The sequence below is a fragment of the Mytilus trossulus genome, chromosome 2 (assembly GCF_036588685.1).
Source record: "Mytilus trossulus isolate FHL-02 chromosome 2, PNRI_Mtr1.1.1.hap1, whole genome shotgun sequence".
Taxonomy (NCBI): Eukaryota; Metazoa; Mollusca; class Bivalvia; order Mytilida; family Mytilidae; genus Mytilus; species Mytilus trossulus.
Window position 1 is genome coordinate 72408455 of NC_086374.1, and position 14098 is coordinate 72422552.

Sequence of the window (14098 nt, forward strand, 5' to 3'; positions counted from 1 at the left end):
AATTTTATGTATGTAGTTTGAATCACTCCCTGCTACATACACATCACCACGATCATCTAAAGCCACACCAACCGCACGTTTCAGGTCAGGACTGCTGTATATCTCACGTTCTTTTCCATTGGAAGTAACGACGTAGACTTTACCACTATCACGGTCTGTACAAAAGACATGACCTTCTGTATTTGCACATATATCTGAGGGATTAAAGATTGTTTGTATTGTATTCAGAACTTTACCATTGATATCTAATATGGTTAGAGTCTTTGCTACATTATTTACCCAGATGTTATTATTCTCATAGGTGATTTCTACACAATTTCCTGCAACTTTAATTTACCTACCAGACTTGAATATTGTCAGGTTAGTGATCTGAATACCTTCATCATATACAGATACTACAGCATGGTTGCTGTCATACAAGGAAATACATTGTGGTGAAGAATCCAAATTAATTATTTTGGGTTTGGATCCATCAAGTTTACAAACATAAAGTTTGCTTTCAAAAAAAGAATCAAGGAGTATCCTATTACCAGGAATAAAAAAAAACTCTAGTAATACTCACTCTATCACTATATGATTTATTATATCCGATAAAAGATATTTAGAAATATTTAGAAAATATCACGTATTAATGACTGTTAACCAAACAAATAACTACATGTAAACTATCTTTATCAAATAAATTAGTCCAAGCTATTAATAAATAATAATCTTTTTCTGCCATACTCTCAGTCTCTGTAACAGATAGTGTCAATTTCCACATACATCTCATAGCTATTTGTAACTATGTAACCTGCAGTCATCATCTTCATCCAACTGCTAATCAATGGGGTGTTTTGAGGGGGGATCATAGTTATGAAACATCGTTCTAAGGGAGGTCATTATGTTGTTCATAAATATTAAGGGGGGGGGGGGGTGTAAACAAAACATTTTGATGTGAAAAAGTAGTAAATTGTATAAATATAAACTATTAAAAATGTGATGATTTACGGCAATATCATATCGACAGTTTGCTGAATATGCAATTTATATGAATTTTTGTATTTCCGACCTTCCATAGTAACAACTTATAAAGAATTAGTGCCATATCAAACCTGACGCACTGCTCCATCGCTCTATCAGCAAATTATAAGATAAGATAAGATAATTGAAGAGAAGATACATTTTATTTTTCAAATTAGGTTCCCAGGGGGACATATATATTCTTAACATTTAATATTGATAAATCATACAGTATTTACATGCTGAATATTATAAAATAAACTATATATAACCTCGGGATATAACTGTTATATGTATTGGTAGGGATGTCAGTCTAGGTATCACTTTGCGTAAGAATATAGATTTTTAAACAGGTAACGATTGTGGTTGTTGTATCATGCAAGGACCATTTAAATTAAGAACTGGATTCGTTTTTCTTACAAACAGAGCAGCTGCTGTTAGAAATTATAGCGATAGAAACATCGAAGACCTACATTGATTCGAAGCGATACAAATTATAGAGGAGTGATACGGTCTTAACAGATTCATTGATAATTTTCAAAAATGTCAGCAAAAGCCGGTGATAATCCATTGAATGTTCTTAAAGTGAAAATGAAACAATTAAAAGCCGAGAATGACAAGTTAAAAGATGATTTAAAAGAAAAATCAGCACAACTAGAGTTTTCTCAACGGACCATTGACACCGTAGGTGTTGTCTTTAATTCTGTTTTAGCCTCTAGCATGTTTAGGGACTGGTCAAAATTTCTTGATGCATGGGACCGGTGCAAACTGTAATGGGACAAGCACTTTTTGTAGTGTTTACAGGAATGGGACTCAATGTTTTTTCATTATTGGCAAGCATGGGACATGAACTTTTTGAAACAATGTCTGTATATAAAAAAAAAAAAATTTTGATAAATTTTATATAACAAACAAAAATAACATCATGAACATCTAGCAATGTGAATTTAACAGTTACAACATAGCAAATTCATTTTCAAGATTTAAAGAACAGTGAAGGCAACAAAAAAAAATTTTGAAACAGAATAAACATGAAAAAATACTTTGATATAAAATTAAAAAAATATGTAAAAATTTGATTAGGTATTTTACATGTATACCTGTTTAACAAATGTAAAAAAACCGAATTCATGGATAGTGTTTCTGCACAAAAAAGCATGATTGTCAAATATAAATCTGTCCTCCCATAAAGCAGAGTTGTCTCCCATTTATCAGAGTTGTCTTTCCTGACAGAAGGTATTTTTCTATTAAACATCACTTTTATTTTTACAAAGGGAAAATTCTGAAAATTTGTGAAAATCTCCATTTAATATGCTTTGGAAGTTTCAATAAAAAGAAATGTGGTGTATAAACCAGACATACTTTTAAGAACATTGACAAAATGTGTGATTTCCATGTACTTTCTATACAAATTATCTCCCTTGGGTTGAAACAGAAATTTTCAGGAAAATGGCCATGCAATTAAAAGTGCTACTTCAACTATAATTAAACAAAATGAATTGTTTTAATGTTTCTGTTTTATTTTGTACATGTAGACCATAATTCCTTTAATAAAACAAAAATCTAACATGCTCAGAAATGATGTTCAGTGATGACCCCCTGAACTACCTTAATCATAAATGTTATTATCATGATTATGCAAATTCAACAGACATTGTAGAATGAAAACTCTTTTTTTTTTTATTACATACTGGCTGTAGAAAAAGAATGTTTGTGGAAATTTAACAAACACAGTAGCATACTACCAAAAGAAATGATTGGAATATTCATTCAAAGGTCATTACAAATCTGGAACCCACACCCAACAAGCTCTGAATAGCCCAGATATAAATATATAATCAATCAAGCTGCATATAAAATTATGTTGAGATAGTAAATTTTACTTTTTTCCCACTTTTAAAAAAAATGTTTAAAATACAATATTGTTGTAAGTGGAAATTGGAGATGTTCACTTCTCTAATTTTGATGCTATTTTCACATTCCTCTCGTTTTAAATTTGAAAATTTAACTGTCTCGAGATGTTCACTTCTTCTGGTATGACTATTCAAATAATGGGGAATGTTTTATTCTAAGCAGAAAAAAAAATCATATTTTTGTAATTATTTTTTTTTGGAAAATTTACCTACCCACTGTTAATTTAGAACAGTCAGATTCTAAATTAAGCTGCAATTTTTTGGAAAAAATGTATTCTACCATACACTTCATACATGTTAATTGTTTAATATTGCATGTATCATTTATTATAATCAATAACATATTGTCATCTGTTTGGGCTCCTGTGTTGGCAATAACATATGCTTATGTATTGTTTTGTTTACTTTATAATAGCAAAATAGATACAGGTCACATAGTAGCATTATTTTTTAGCTATCCAAATACATTGTAGCATGAAATGTATCCACAACTTTGATCATGTTTTTGTGCTTTAACATGGGACACACACTTTTTTACTAGGTAAAGTGCATGGGACAAGCATAATTTTATTCTGCCAGTAACCATGGGATCAAGAGAATTATTTCAGACAATTTTCTTTTTGCACCGGTCCCATGCATCAAGAAATTTTGACCGGTCCCTTAGCATAGCGTTTATAGTTAAAAAAGCTAAATGTGTATATATATCTTATAGAATTATCATTAACTGATAAATATTTGTTAGCATGCATATCAAATTTCAAGTGTATTATATATTTTCTTTGATGATAAACGTTAAAACGAGACCATAGATATAATAGCTATTTTATCTATGATGATACTTATATCTATTCATGACCTCCTTTCCAAGTTTTAAAAGGGAGACAACTCTAAATCAATATGACTATCATGTATATAATTGAATAGGTTCAATATTATAAAGAGAAAACACATTATATATCTAGTAAATTACGGCCCATAACACTTAAATTGATTTATATAACTCAATTGAGTTTGTAAAATAGGACCTACCAGTAGTGGGCGTACTATGACCCGTTGATTGCCCTAGCTAATCGGGGATCATTAGCCTGTTGACCACTTGGATAAAAGCCTGGGGAATCATAAACATTAACATTTGGTTAAAGTTGTGAACTTTTGCAACTCAATGAAGCAATATTTGATTGGTAAAAGACTTTTTTTTAAATAATGATTTGCTACTATAAATACATTTATCATTGTGTTAAAAGGTCGAGTTATCTCGCCTTACACAATATCGTTAGTTCACAATTAAATGAAAATATATAATTTCTGTAAAACCTTTCACTAATTAAAAAAATATCAACTTAAAAAAAGGGAGGAGATTATCTAATTGGGTGTGGAAAAAAAACATGATCTGAACAAACTAATGTTTTATTACAGAAATTTCTGCTTGAATAAGATTAACATTGTAATATCAAAAACTTTACGTCTGAATAAAAGTTTCTATTTTACAGAAAACTGTGATACTAAGTGAACATAATATAGAAAATGACATAAATGTTGTAAAGATACATTTATAAAAACATGGAACAAATTACAGGAAACCCCTAACACTAAATTACTTTAATAATATACTAGTCAATAAAAGAAACGTTACAAGACATTTTTTTCAAATTGAAGATAAAGTTTTCCGTTCATTGGACCAATATTGAAGGTAGTAATACTTAATCATTATGGAAATATAAATCCGTTTAAAAAAAACATTTTTTTTTGCTAACGTGACATTTTTTTTGCGAATTTTTGTTTTTTTTACAAAATTCACATGAAGCGACAAATTTAAAAACAGAAGTTCCAACTATTGATGCCAACCTATCATTTAAAGGTAAAGACAGTGTTTGCCATTAATATGTTTTTAAAAATCATACAGTTTATTCGTTTATTTAATAAGCAAAGTTCGGCACCACGAGAAATCGTTAAAATGTTTACTTTATCAACTGATTTACCATAGACAGTATGTGTAAATTGACATTCAAAAAGCGGTAACAATCTTAAAACTAATCCGAAAGGTTTCAAATTTACGGTGTGTTGTTTTCATATCTAAAGCATTGATTTGAGACGAAAATAAAATTATTTTTTTTGCAATTTTTGAGATTTAAAAAAACCCACTTTTTTTCCAAAAAAATTGAAAAAGCAATATTTCAATCCATTAGTTACAACATGAACATAACCTGATAAGCATATTGAATATTTTTTTTTAAATTTGAAATTTTATTTAGTACTTAGAAAATTATGTGTCAATTTTTTATTCAACTTTCCGCAAAACTGATTTGCACCCTATGATCGTTTTCACGGAATTTAGATACCTTCCGACAAGTTTTGATTTTCATTATTAAATGTGCATACATTGCAAATGAAAGCTTTTTAAAATAGTGTATCTCATTTTGTTTTATATCTAATACTTTTTGATCAATTTTATTTCAAAGTCGTGTATCGTTTCTTTTGTTGACTAGTATAGTTCATAAATATTAAGGGGGGGGGTGTGCCAAAAAAACAACCGTGCAATGTAAAAACTTCCATTTGTGTTGCCAACAAAACATTTTGATGTGAAAAACTTGAACCGACGCCTCCCCCCCCCCCCCCCCCAGCTGATAAATAATGACAATTCCTTAAAATGATACAACCAGAGACAATTAAGAATTAACTGACAGAAGAACAAAGAGTTGAACAGTTTGAGGTCACCCTTCAAAAATTCACGGACAACTCCGTTAATGTATAAAATGAAGATTTGAACTATAATAATCATCATAAACTATCAAAAATGTGATGATTTTCGGCAATATCATCTCGACATTTTGCTGAATATGCAATTTGTATGAATTTTTGAATTGTCGACCTTCTATAGTAACAACTTATAAAGAAGTAGTGCCATATTAAACCTGACTCACTGCTCCATCAGCAAATTATAAGATAAGATAAGAGAAGCTAAGATAAGATAAGATAAATTTTATTTTCCAAATTAGGCCCCCAGCGGGACATATATACACATAAAATATATAATTGATAAAACATACAGTATTTTAGTGGAGTTAACTATTTTTGGATTCTCATAAATTCTATCTATAACTTTTGGACTAGTTTGAATCTCGGTCTATTTCTGTAATTTATTCTTATATACTCTTGATTTTCTAACCCTGTATGCTTACATTGCCTATGTAAATTTTAAAGTTGTTTGTATGCACATTGAACGACAAATTTATGTGACGTATACAAATTTTCTGACGTCAGACACTCAAATCAATCAATGTGTTCGTAGATAGTAGATGTTTTGTGTTCTGTTAAATTGTTCCTTTTAAAATTGTTATAAGATGATGACTGATGTACTCATATTTTGACTATTTTATTAATTGTGACTGTTTATTTAACACATCATGTAAATATAACGGAATTTGATGAGACTGTTATTAAAGTGAGAGGGTTAGCGCTATAGAACCAGGTTTAATCCACTATTTTCTACATTTGAAAATGCCTGTACCAAGTCAGGAGTATGACAGTTCTTGTCCATTCGTTTTTGATGCGTTTTGTTATTTGATTTTGCCATGTGATTATGGACTTTCCGAATTGATTTTCCTCTGAGTTCAGTATTTTTGTGATTTTACCTTTTACATGCATAACATTATAAAATAAAACTATTATATATATTGGTAGGTATGTCAGGCTAGGTATCACTTTGCGTAAGAATATAGATTTTTAAACACGTAACGATTGTGGTTGTGGTATTATGCAAGGACCATTTAAATTAAGAACTGGATTCAATTTTTCATACAAACAGAGCAACTGCTGTTAAAAATGATAGCGATAGAAACATCGAAGACCTACATTGATTCGAAGCGATACTAAAAGCCGGTGATAATCCATTGAATGTTCTTAAAGTGAAAATGAAACAATTAAAAGACGAGAAGAACAAGTTAAAAGATGATTTAAAAGAAAAATCAGCACAACTAGAGTTTTCTCAACGGAGCATATACACCTTAGGTGTTGCCTTCATATCATTTCTGTTTTAGCCTTTAGCATGTTAAGCATAGCGTTTATAGTTGTAGAAGCTTTATGTGTATATATATCTTATATAATTATCATTAACTGATTATACGTATACGTATCTAAATACTTCAGTTCTGCAACACCTCTATTACAAGTTAATAATTATTCCTATATAGATAAAACATGTAGTATCATATTTTGTTTATATAACGAACAGAATTAATTAATATTTAGGTAAAGATTGAATGAAACGCAATCAAAACCTTATGGAACTGATTTGATATTTAAATCTTCGAAGACTTATCGCTACCTTTTTGATACCAAAAATATAGTGCATTGATCATAACAGTCTATAAATCTTATCCATGAACATTTCCAGAAATCTATCGATGTAATATATGCACAGATATTCAAGACCCATAATGATGTTACCTTTGTCAAGAAAATTATACAGACATTTATCGATGTAATATATGCACAGATATTCAAGACCCATAATGATGTAACCTTTGTCAAGAAAATTACATAAAGTTTGCAAGGCGCATGTATCTAATAACTGTTCTAAATAAATGAAGTCATTGTTAAAGCCATTTTTAAAAATTGGAGTAAACTTACTTTGTCTAGAATTGCTATTAAATCAACTACAACCAATGCTTTAAACAAGGCATTTTATTTAATATTACTTCCCACTGATAAATTAAAGCAATCTTTCACCCTCAGTGCTTACAAGCACTTTGATTGTTAATTATAATATGGTTAGATGTACATTTTAGCATTGTCAAGAAATCCAAAGTCTAACAAGAAAAATCAGTATGTTAGAGGAAGTTATTATGAATTCGGAGGGAGGATACACACATGCAGCAGAAAAATTAGAAGAGGTCAATAAACTATCAAAGGCTGCAGATGAAATAGAAAGGTATATATTCTTTTTTGAGCCATACCAACATCATATTAATATTGTTTAACTGTTTCCTTCATAGACTTGTCTGTATAAATCATTCAAATATAGAATAGCGTATGGTATTAGGATTTAACATAACTATTTACTTGAATTATGTCAAGCTTAAGTAGAGAAAATTTTGAAACGGAAGGAATGGTACATGAATGTATGCTTCATGAGGAAAAAAAATAATAGAAAAAAGTTAATTTTTATTTAAAAAATGGACATTCAGATTGGGTGTGTACAGTTCTTTTACATCTCAGCATGAACAGTTACATGAATACCAGTTGACTGTGTATGAGATGGTACAATTTACATTAACAAGTCACTTTCATGTTTCATTTCCTCCAAAAATATAAAATAAGATAATCATATATAACATCTTTGATATCTACTTTCATAACACACATGACTTAAAAAAAATAATTATACAGAAATATTTGCTAAAGTTGTGAAAATTGAACTTGACCTTCATTTAAACACGGACAACAACATATATGAACCTGCAGAGTAGAAGGATTTAAAAATGCACCAAGTTTGGACCATTCGGGTTTAGTTTAACCTAACTGATTGCAGAGGACTAATACTGTAAACACAAACACATTACTAAGATTGCCTTATTCATTTCAAGAATTAAACACAAATATAGCAACTGTTTATAACGAAACCATTTCTAATATAATTGATTCTATTTGATGGCTCAGTTGTCCACACAAAATCATGACATACTTGAAGTGTAGTCAAAATTAGTATTATAATTCAAATTCTTTATTTACAAAACAAACAAAAACAAGTTTTGGTTATGGAAAATACATAGACAAAACATAATAGATATGATAAATTACTTCCGCATCGGACCTCCTAGTTCTACAAAAATACCATATCTATCTGTCCTGATAAAAGCAATGGCATTTTCAAAAGGGAATATTATGTGTTCTATCTTAGAAAGAGATTTCGGCATAGCTTCAATTAAAAAACGACAAGTATGTTTTATGATTCTGCTAAGCTATTGTCCAGATGTTTTTTTCGTTTATTTCTTATAGATTACTTGCTTTGCATTATAGTCAGACGTCCATTGGAATTTCGAACCTCCACTGATGAAGAAAAATTCTGATTCTTAGGAGTTTGCCTGATTTTAAAACCATTGATGAAGAAAAATTCTGATTCTTAGGAGTTTGCCTGATTTTAAAACCATTGCTGAAGAAAATGAGACGAAGTACAATGAGCTAATAAGAAAATTAATGGCTTGCAGGTAGAATTATTTCCAAGACCGATAGAGGTCGACGAGCTTGAGAGAAAAAAAATGATTCTCGATGATGGGAGAATAGAACAGCTTTGAGCTGCATGTAATAAAACAAACATAACTCATTACAAACGAAGCGCGACGCAAATTTGACTGAGTAAAATATGTGTTCAGTGGTTGTGGCTTTGTATAACTTTTACCTTTTTTTCATTTAGTAATACCGTCAATAAATACACCTTTGTTTCTTTTTTTCAGGAATCTTTTGAAAACTAATATTTTTTTTTATTTAGATGGCATCATTTATGGCATATTTATGTTCCTGGTAATAATGGTAAAATGTTTTTAATAAGTATGTTCAAATCGTCTTAATAGAGAAAGAAAGGTACTAGAAAGTCGTAATGTAGCAGATGACGAAAAACAACACATGAAAGAGGCCAAATACATTGTGGGGGATGAAGATGACGAACAAATAGATGCTCTGGAACAAGAACTGAAAGAGGCCAAATATATTGCTAAGGAGGCAGATAGAAAAATTGACGAGGTGAAAGAGTCACAAAAATCTACTTTGAATTGCTTTTCATCTTGTTGCAAGAAATAAATACTAATTATTATTCTACATTTCCTCTTAATTATAGCTTTTTATTAATTCTTTTACTGTATTAATTTTGCTCTCAGAAATAAGAAGGTCTTGGAAAACCTTGAAAAATGATGAAAGGATATAAACAACGTGAGAAACAATTGACTGAGGCAAAACGGAAACTAGTTGAAGAAGCCGATATGAAGAGGTGATTTATTTGCATGATCATTTGGGTTGCCTAACAAAAGACACATATAGACTTAGCAGATTTGTTCTGAACTGTTTATATCTTTTATTTTGTATGCTCAATAATCCATATTTTTGCATTTTTTTTGTAATAAGATGATAGCAATATGAACCTCATTAATATGTTTGCTGATGAAAATAATCTGTACAGAAAAGAAATAAGACTTTTTGTTATTCCATACATTTTCGCACTGTCGGGAATTTAGCTCTATAACATATACATTAACTTTGCTACCAGACATTTATGTATTATGACGTTACTTAAAAATAAATTGAGAATGAAAATGAGGAATGGGTCAAAGAGACGACAACCCAACCAAAGAGCAGCCGAAGTCTACAAATGAGTCTTTAATGCAGCGAGAGTCTCCCTTATCCGGAGGCAAGCTGAATTCAGCATGCCCCTAAACAAAAATATATACTAGTTCAGTGATAATGGTCGTCATACTCAACTCCGAAAATTCAAAAGAAACTAAATTTAAAATTCATACAAGACTAACAAATGCCAGAGGCTCTGACTTTGGACAGGCGCCAAAAAATGCGGTGGGTGTAAACACATTTTTTTGAAATCTTAAACCTCCCCTACACCTCTAGCTTATGTAGAACAAACGAACACACAACAATATGAACAGTAAAACTCAGTTCAAAGGAAATCAGGGTCCGGTGGCAGACGTTGAATAAACGCAGTCTTTACACAACGCATGTATCTACCTTAAACAACATATTATGGTGCCGTAACTGACGGGAAAATGTGTTCAATATTAGAAACGAAGTTAAAGGCAATACTTGCAATCAACAAAACAGTAGCGACGAAGCTTTGGACACAATTCATTGGAAACACATAGCAAAATTGCAATGCTAAAAATAAACGTTACAATGACAAAAATGTCCATGAATCTACTGCAAATGGTATACATTTTCCAGGAAACTGCATGATAGTCTCTGATGTTAATACAATATTGAACATCGTAAAGCAAACAAAAAACAAACTATGTTTTAACTGTCTAGGAAACCACCGTGTTTTCGAGTGTAAATCACATAATATATGTACAAAAATTAAACAAGGAACATCAAACTAGAATATGCGAAGGAAAAGTAACATCTATAATGACAAGACATCAAGGAGAAGGTTGCTAACTTTCATTTACCAAATATATTACCCAGATCATCGCAATTACTTATAAGAACAGGATTAAGGGACACAATTGAAGTGTCAACTTTCGGAGACGAGGAGAAAAATTTGGAAACAGCAACCGTTCAACCATAAACTGATAAAGGTGGAATTGCAAACATTTATACATTGAAAGAGGCGCGAAAGATACCAAAGGGACATTCAAACTCATAGGTCGAAAATAAACTGACAACGCCATGGCCATAAAAGAAAAAGACAAACAGACAAATAATAGTACACAAAACAAAACATAGATAAATAACAACAAGAACCCCAATAAAACTGTGGTTAATCTCAGGCGCTCACGAAAGATGGTGGCACTTGTTGTGTTGATCATGTACATACACATTCGGTATATAGTCTAAAATGGTAGGTCATGTTCGTGAAAAGGGAACGGGGTTGAAGTTACGACACAAAGAACATATCTGATGTCATCTGTGAAACGGATTTTCCATAACGGTCAACCGACTAGTGATGCTGTCTTTAAAATTTACGAAGGAATGATTTCAACTTCACCATTTGGAAATCTTGTTTCAATACTTTCCTTGTGAGCAGCAACCCTCTATCTAATTCTGATAGGAAATAAAAGCCCGGGAATATATCTTACTAATTGTCAGATATCTACATCATATGCAGACGCTTTTGGAATGTTGCTACATATAAATGGAAAGTTCACACTTGAAAAGCTGAATTCATTTCTTTTGTCTTAAGGTTTTGTATTCAACCGACCCTCATTTTCAGTCTCTAGATATAAATTTCGAGAAACGAGAAACACTTTAGCAAACCACATAAAAAAAACTACTGCACATCAGATTCCTGACTTTGTGCAGGTGCAAGTCAATTTTTAGATTGTTTCACTTCAAAACGAGATAAAATACGTAACACGCAATTTGTCATACTTGAAATATTTAAATTCGCACATCATATTAATCGAGGATCACATATGGATAGCTTTGAAGTCCAAATACAGGCGTTTGTGGAGTGGATACCCCCCTTTTTTTAAATATTTTTTTATTACATTGGAAAATATTTTTTTCATAATTCATATGATATTAACTTAGTTTTTTTACTTATTTAAGCTGTTCAAAGTCTCTTCAATGCGATTTCAAAAATATAATTAAAAAAAGTTCCTATCTTTATCTTCCAAGAGGATTTTTGTGTTATAAAAACTTACCTGACATAGTAATAACAATGATAATCAGTCCCCTTTTAACTGAATTTGAAAAAAAAACAATTGACAGGTAGAATAGATTTTCTGCAAGTCGAAACACAAAAAAATAAAATAAAAAATACAGCAGCCAAATACTTAACTTTGTGAATTAGGTCCACTTCCATGGTCTCTTGCAAACATTGATGGTACACTTGCAAAGACAAATAAATCTGTCCTGGTTGGTCTTTTAGAAAAGGGCATTGAACAAAATAATTGGATATTTGATAGCAAGTCAGTAATTCAATCAATAAGTCTTTTTTTTTCTGATTTGGCAATCGTTGTTTTAAAAACCATCCTTTTAGTTTCAAAAAGGGCTCTCCGCATTGATCAGTATCCTACAATATCCATAACAAATTGGGATCCTTGGGAGGGCAAATCATTACGGTAATTTCTAGACCATCACATTCGTGTCCTCAACAATGGACGACATTTTTGTCAGTTGGTAGAAACAAAGTTGCTCTTGTTGATTCTTTGTGTCGGAGTGGGGTAAACAGTCCTATAAATTTACACCTGAAAGTATTATTTTTTGTATCACATGGAAGTATGTGTCATAAAATATATGTTGAAAATGAAATAGTGATAAGTGTAGAATGAACTGAGAATCTAAGCAAACAGGAAGAAGCCACCACAAAAATGTTTCTTCATGCAAAACATGCAGCTGACAAATGTTAGGGGACGACCATTTTTTGGGGAGGAGGATTTGTTTTTGATTGGTCATTTATTTTTGTAAACTGATAGGACAGATCATTCATTTTCTGCACTATTGAAGCAAGATTTTTCATTTTCATTACAGCAAGGGACTGATTATTCATTTTCACAACTATAAAATGATATTCGAAAACACACAATTCTTAAATGATTTGTTTAATATAAATAATACATGTATAGTCAAGTCATTATATACCTTTTAATCAGAATGAATCTTTTATATTCCCAACTGCATATACATGTATTGCATATATACATAGTATTAAAGATTGGTTGCAACTAACCTCTTTTGAAAGTATTGGCAAATATATTTCGCCAAGCGGAGCGTGTCAATTGTGATTTGAAGGGTTTTGCAGCCACTGAAGGCCTAAGAAGCTAAAGAATATATGATGCAAAATCATGCTTTCTGGGTGTTCCAAAGACCCTTTCATAATCTGAAAATGCAAGTTATGTTTAAATTTTAATTTTTTGACAATATTTTGGTCTCAAAGCAAAACGTATAAATTCACTGTAAGATTTTAGTTTCTAGGGACAACATCAAAAGACCAATGTGCATGTCAGATAAAGAAAAAAATGGAATTCACATAGTTTAGTTTGTGGCTGCTTGTTTGGGCCTTGAGCTGCTCGGCAAATATGTTTGGCATTACTTTCAAAAGAGTTTTAAATTCCTTGTACGTATGCAACATATGCAGTTTGGAATTCAAAAGATTCACTATTACAGGCGTACTAAATTATAATCCTGGTACCTTTGATAACTATTTACACCACTGGGTCGATGCCACTGCTCAGGAACGTTTCGTTTCTGAGGGTATCACCAGCCCAGTCGTCAACCTTTCGGTGCTGACATGAATTTTTGGAAAAACTAAGGATTTTCTTATTCCAGGCTTATATTACCGAAGCCGTATTTGGCACAACTTTTTGGAATTTTAGATCCTCAATGCTGTTCAACTTTGTACTTGTTTGGCTTTATAAATATTTCGATATAAGCGTCACTGATGAGTCTTATGTAGACGAAACGCGCGTCCGGTGTACTAAATTATAATCCTGGTACCTTTGATAACTATTATAGGAGGAGGA

At 31.2% G+C, this 14098-nt stretch overlaps 1 protein-coding gene across 1 annotated transcript; it reads left to right on the top strand.

Annotated features, from left to right (window-relative positions):
• Positions 1-1314: 1314 nt before the first annotated feature.
• On the top strand, positions 1315-10206 carry LOC134705382 (tropomyosin-like). Its single transcript, XM_063564123.1, has 3 exons — positions 1315-1686; positions 7703-7845; positions 9485-10206. The coding sequence occupies exons 1-3, from the start codon at positions 1546-1548 to the stop codon at positions 9708-9710; spliced, it is 510 nt and encodes a 169-aa protein (XP_063420193.1). The 5' UTR covers positions 1315-1545; the 3' UTR covers positions 9711-10206.
• Positions 10207-14098: the final 3892 nt, after the last annotated feature.

Coding starts and splice junctions, on each gene's coding strand:
- LOC134705382 (XM_063564123.1), top strand. CDS start 1,546: ATGTCAGCAAAAGCCGGTGATAATCCATTGAATGTTCTTAAAGTGAAA. Junction 1,687..7,702: donor CTCAACGGACCATTGACACC/GTAGGTGTTGTC, acceptor TGTACATTTTAG/CATTGTCAAGAAATCCAAAG. Junction 7,846..9,484: donor GCTGCAGATGAAATAGAAAG/GTATATATTCTT, acceptor TCGTCTTAATAG/AGAAAGAAAGGTACTAGAAA.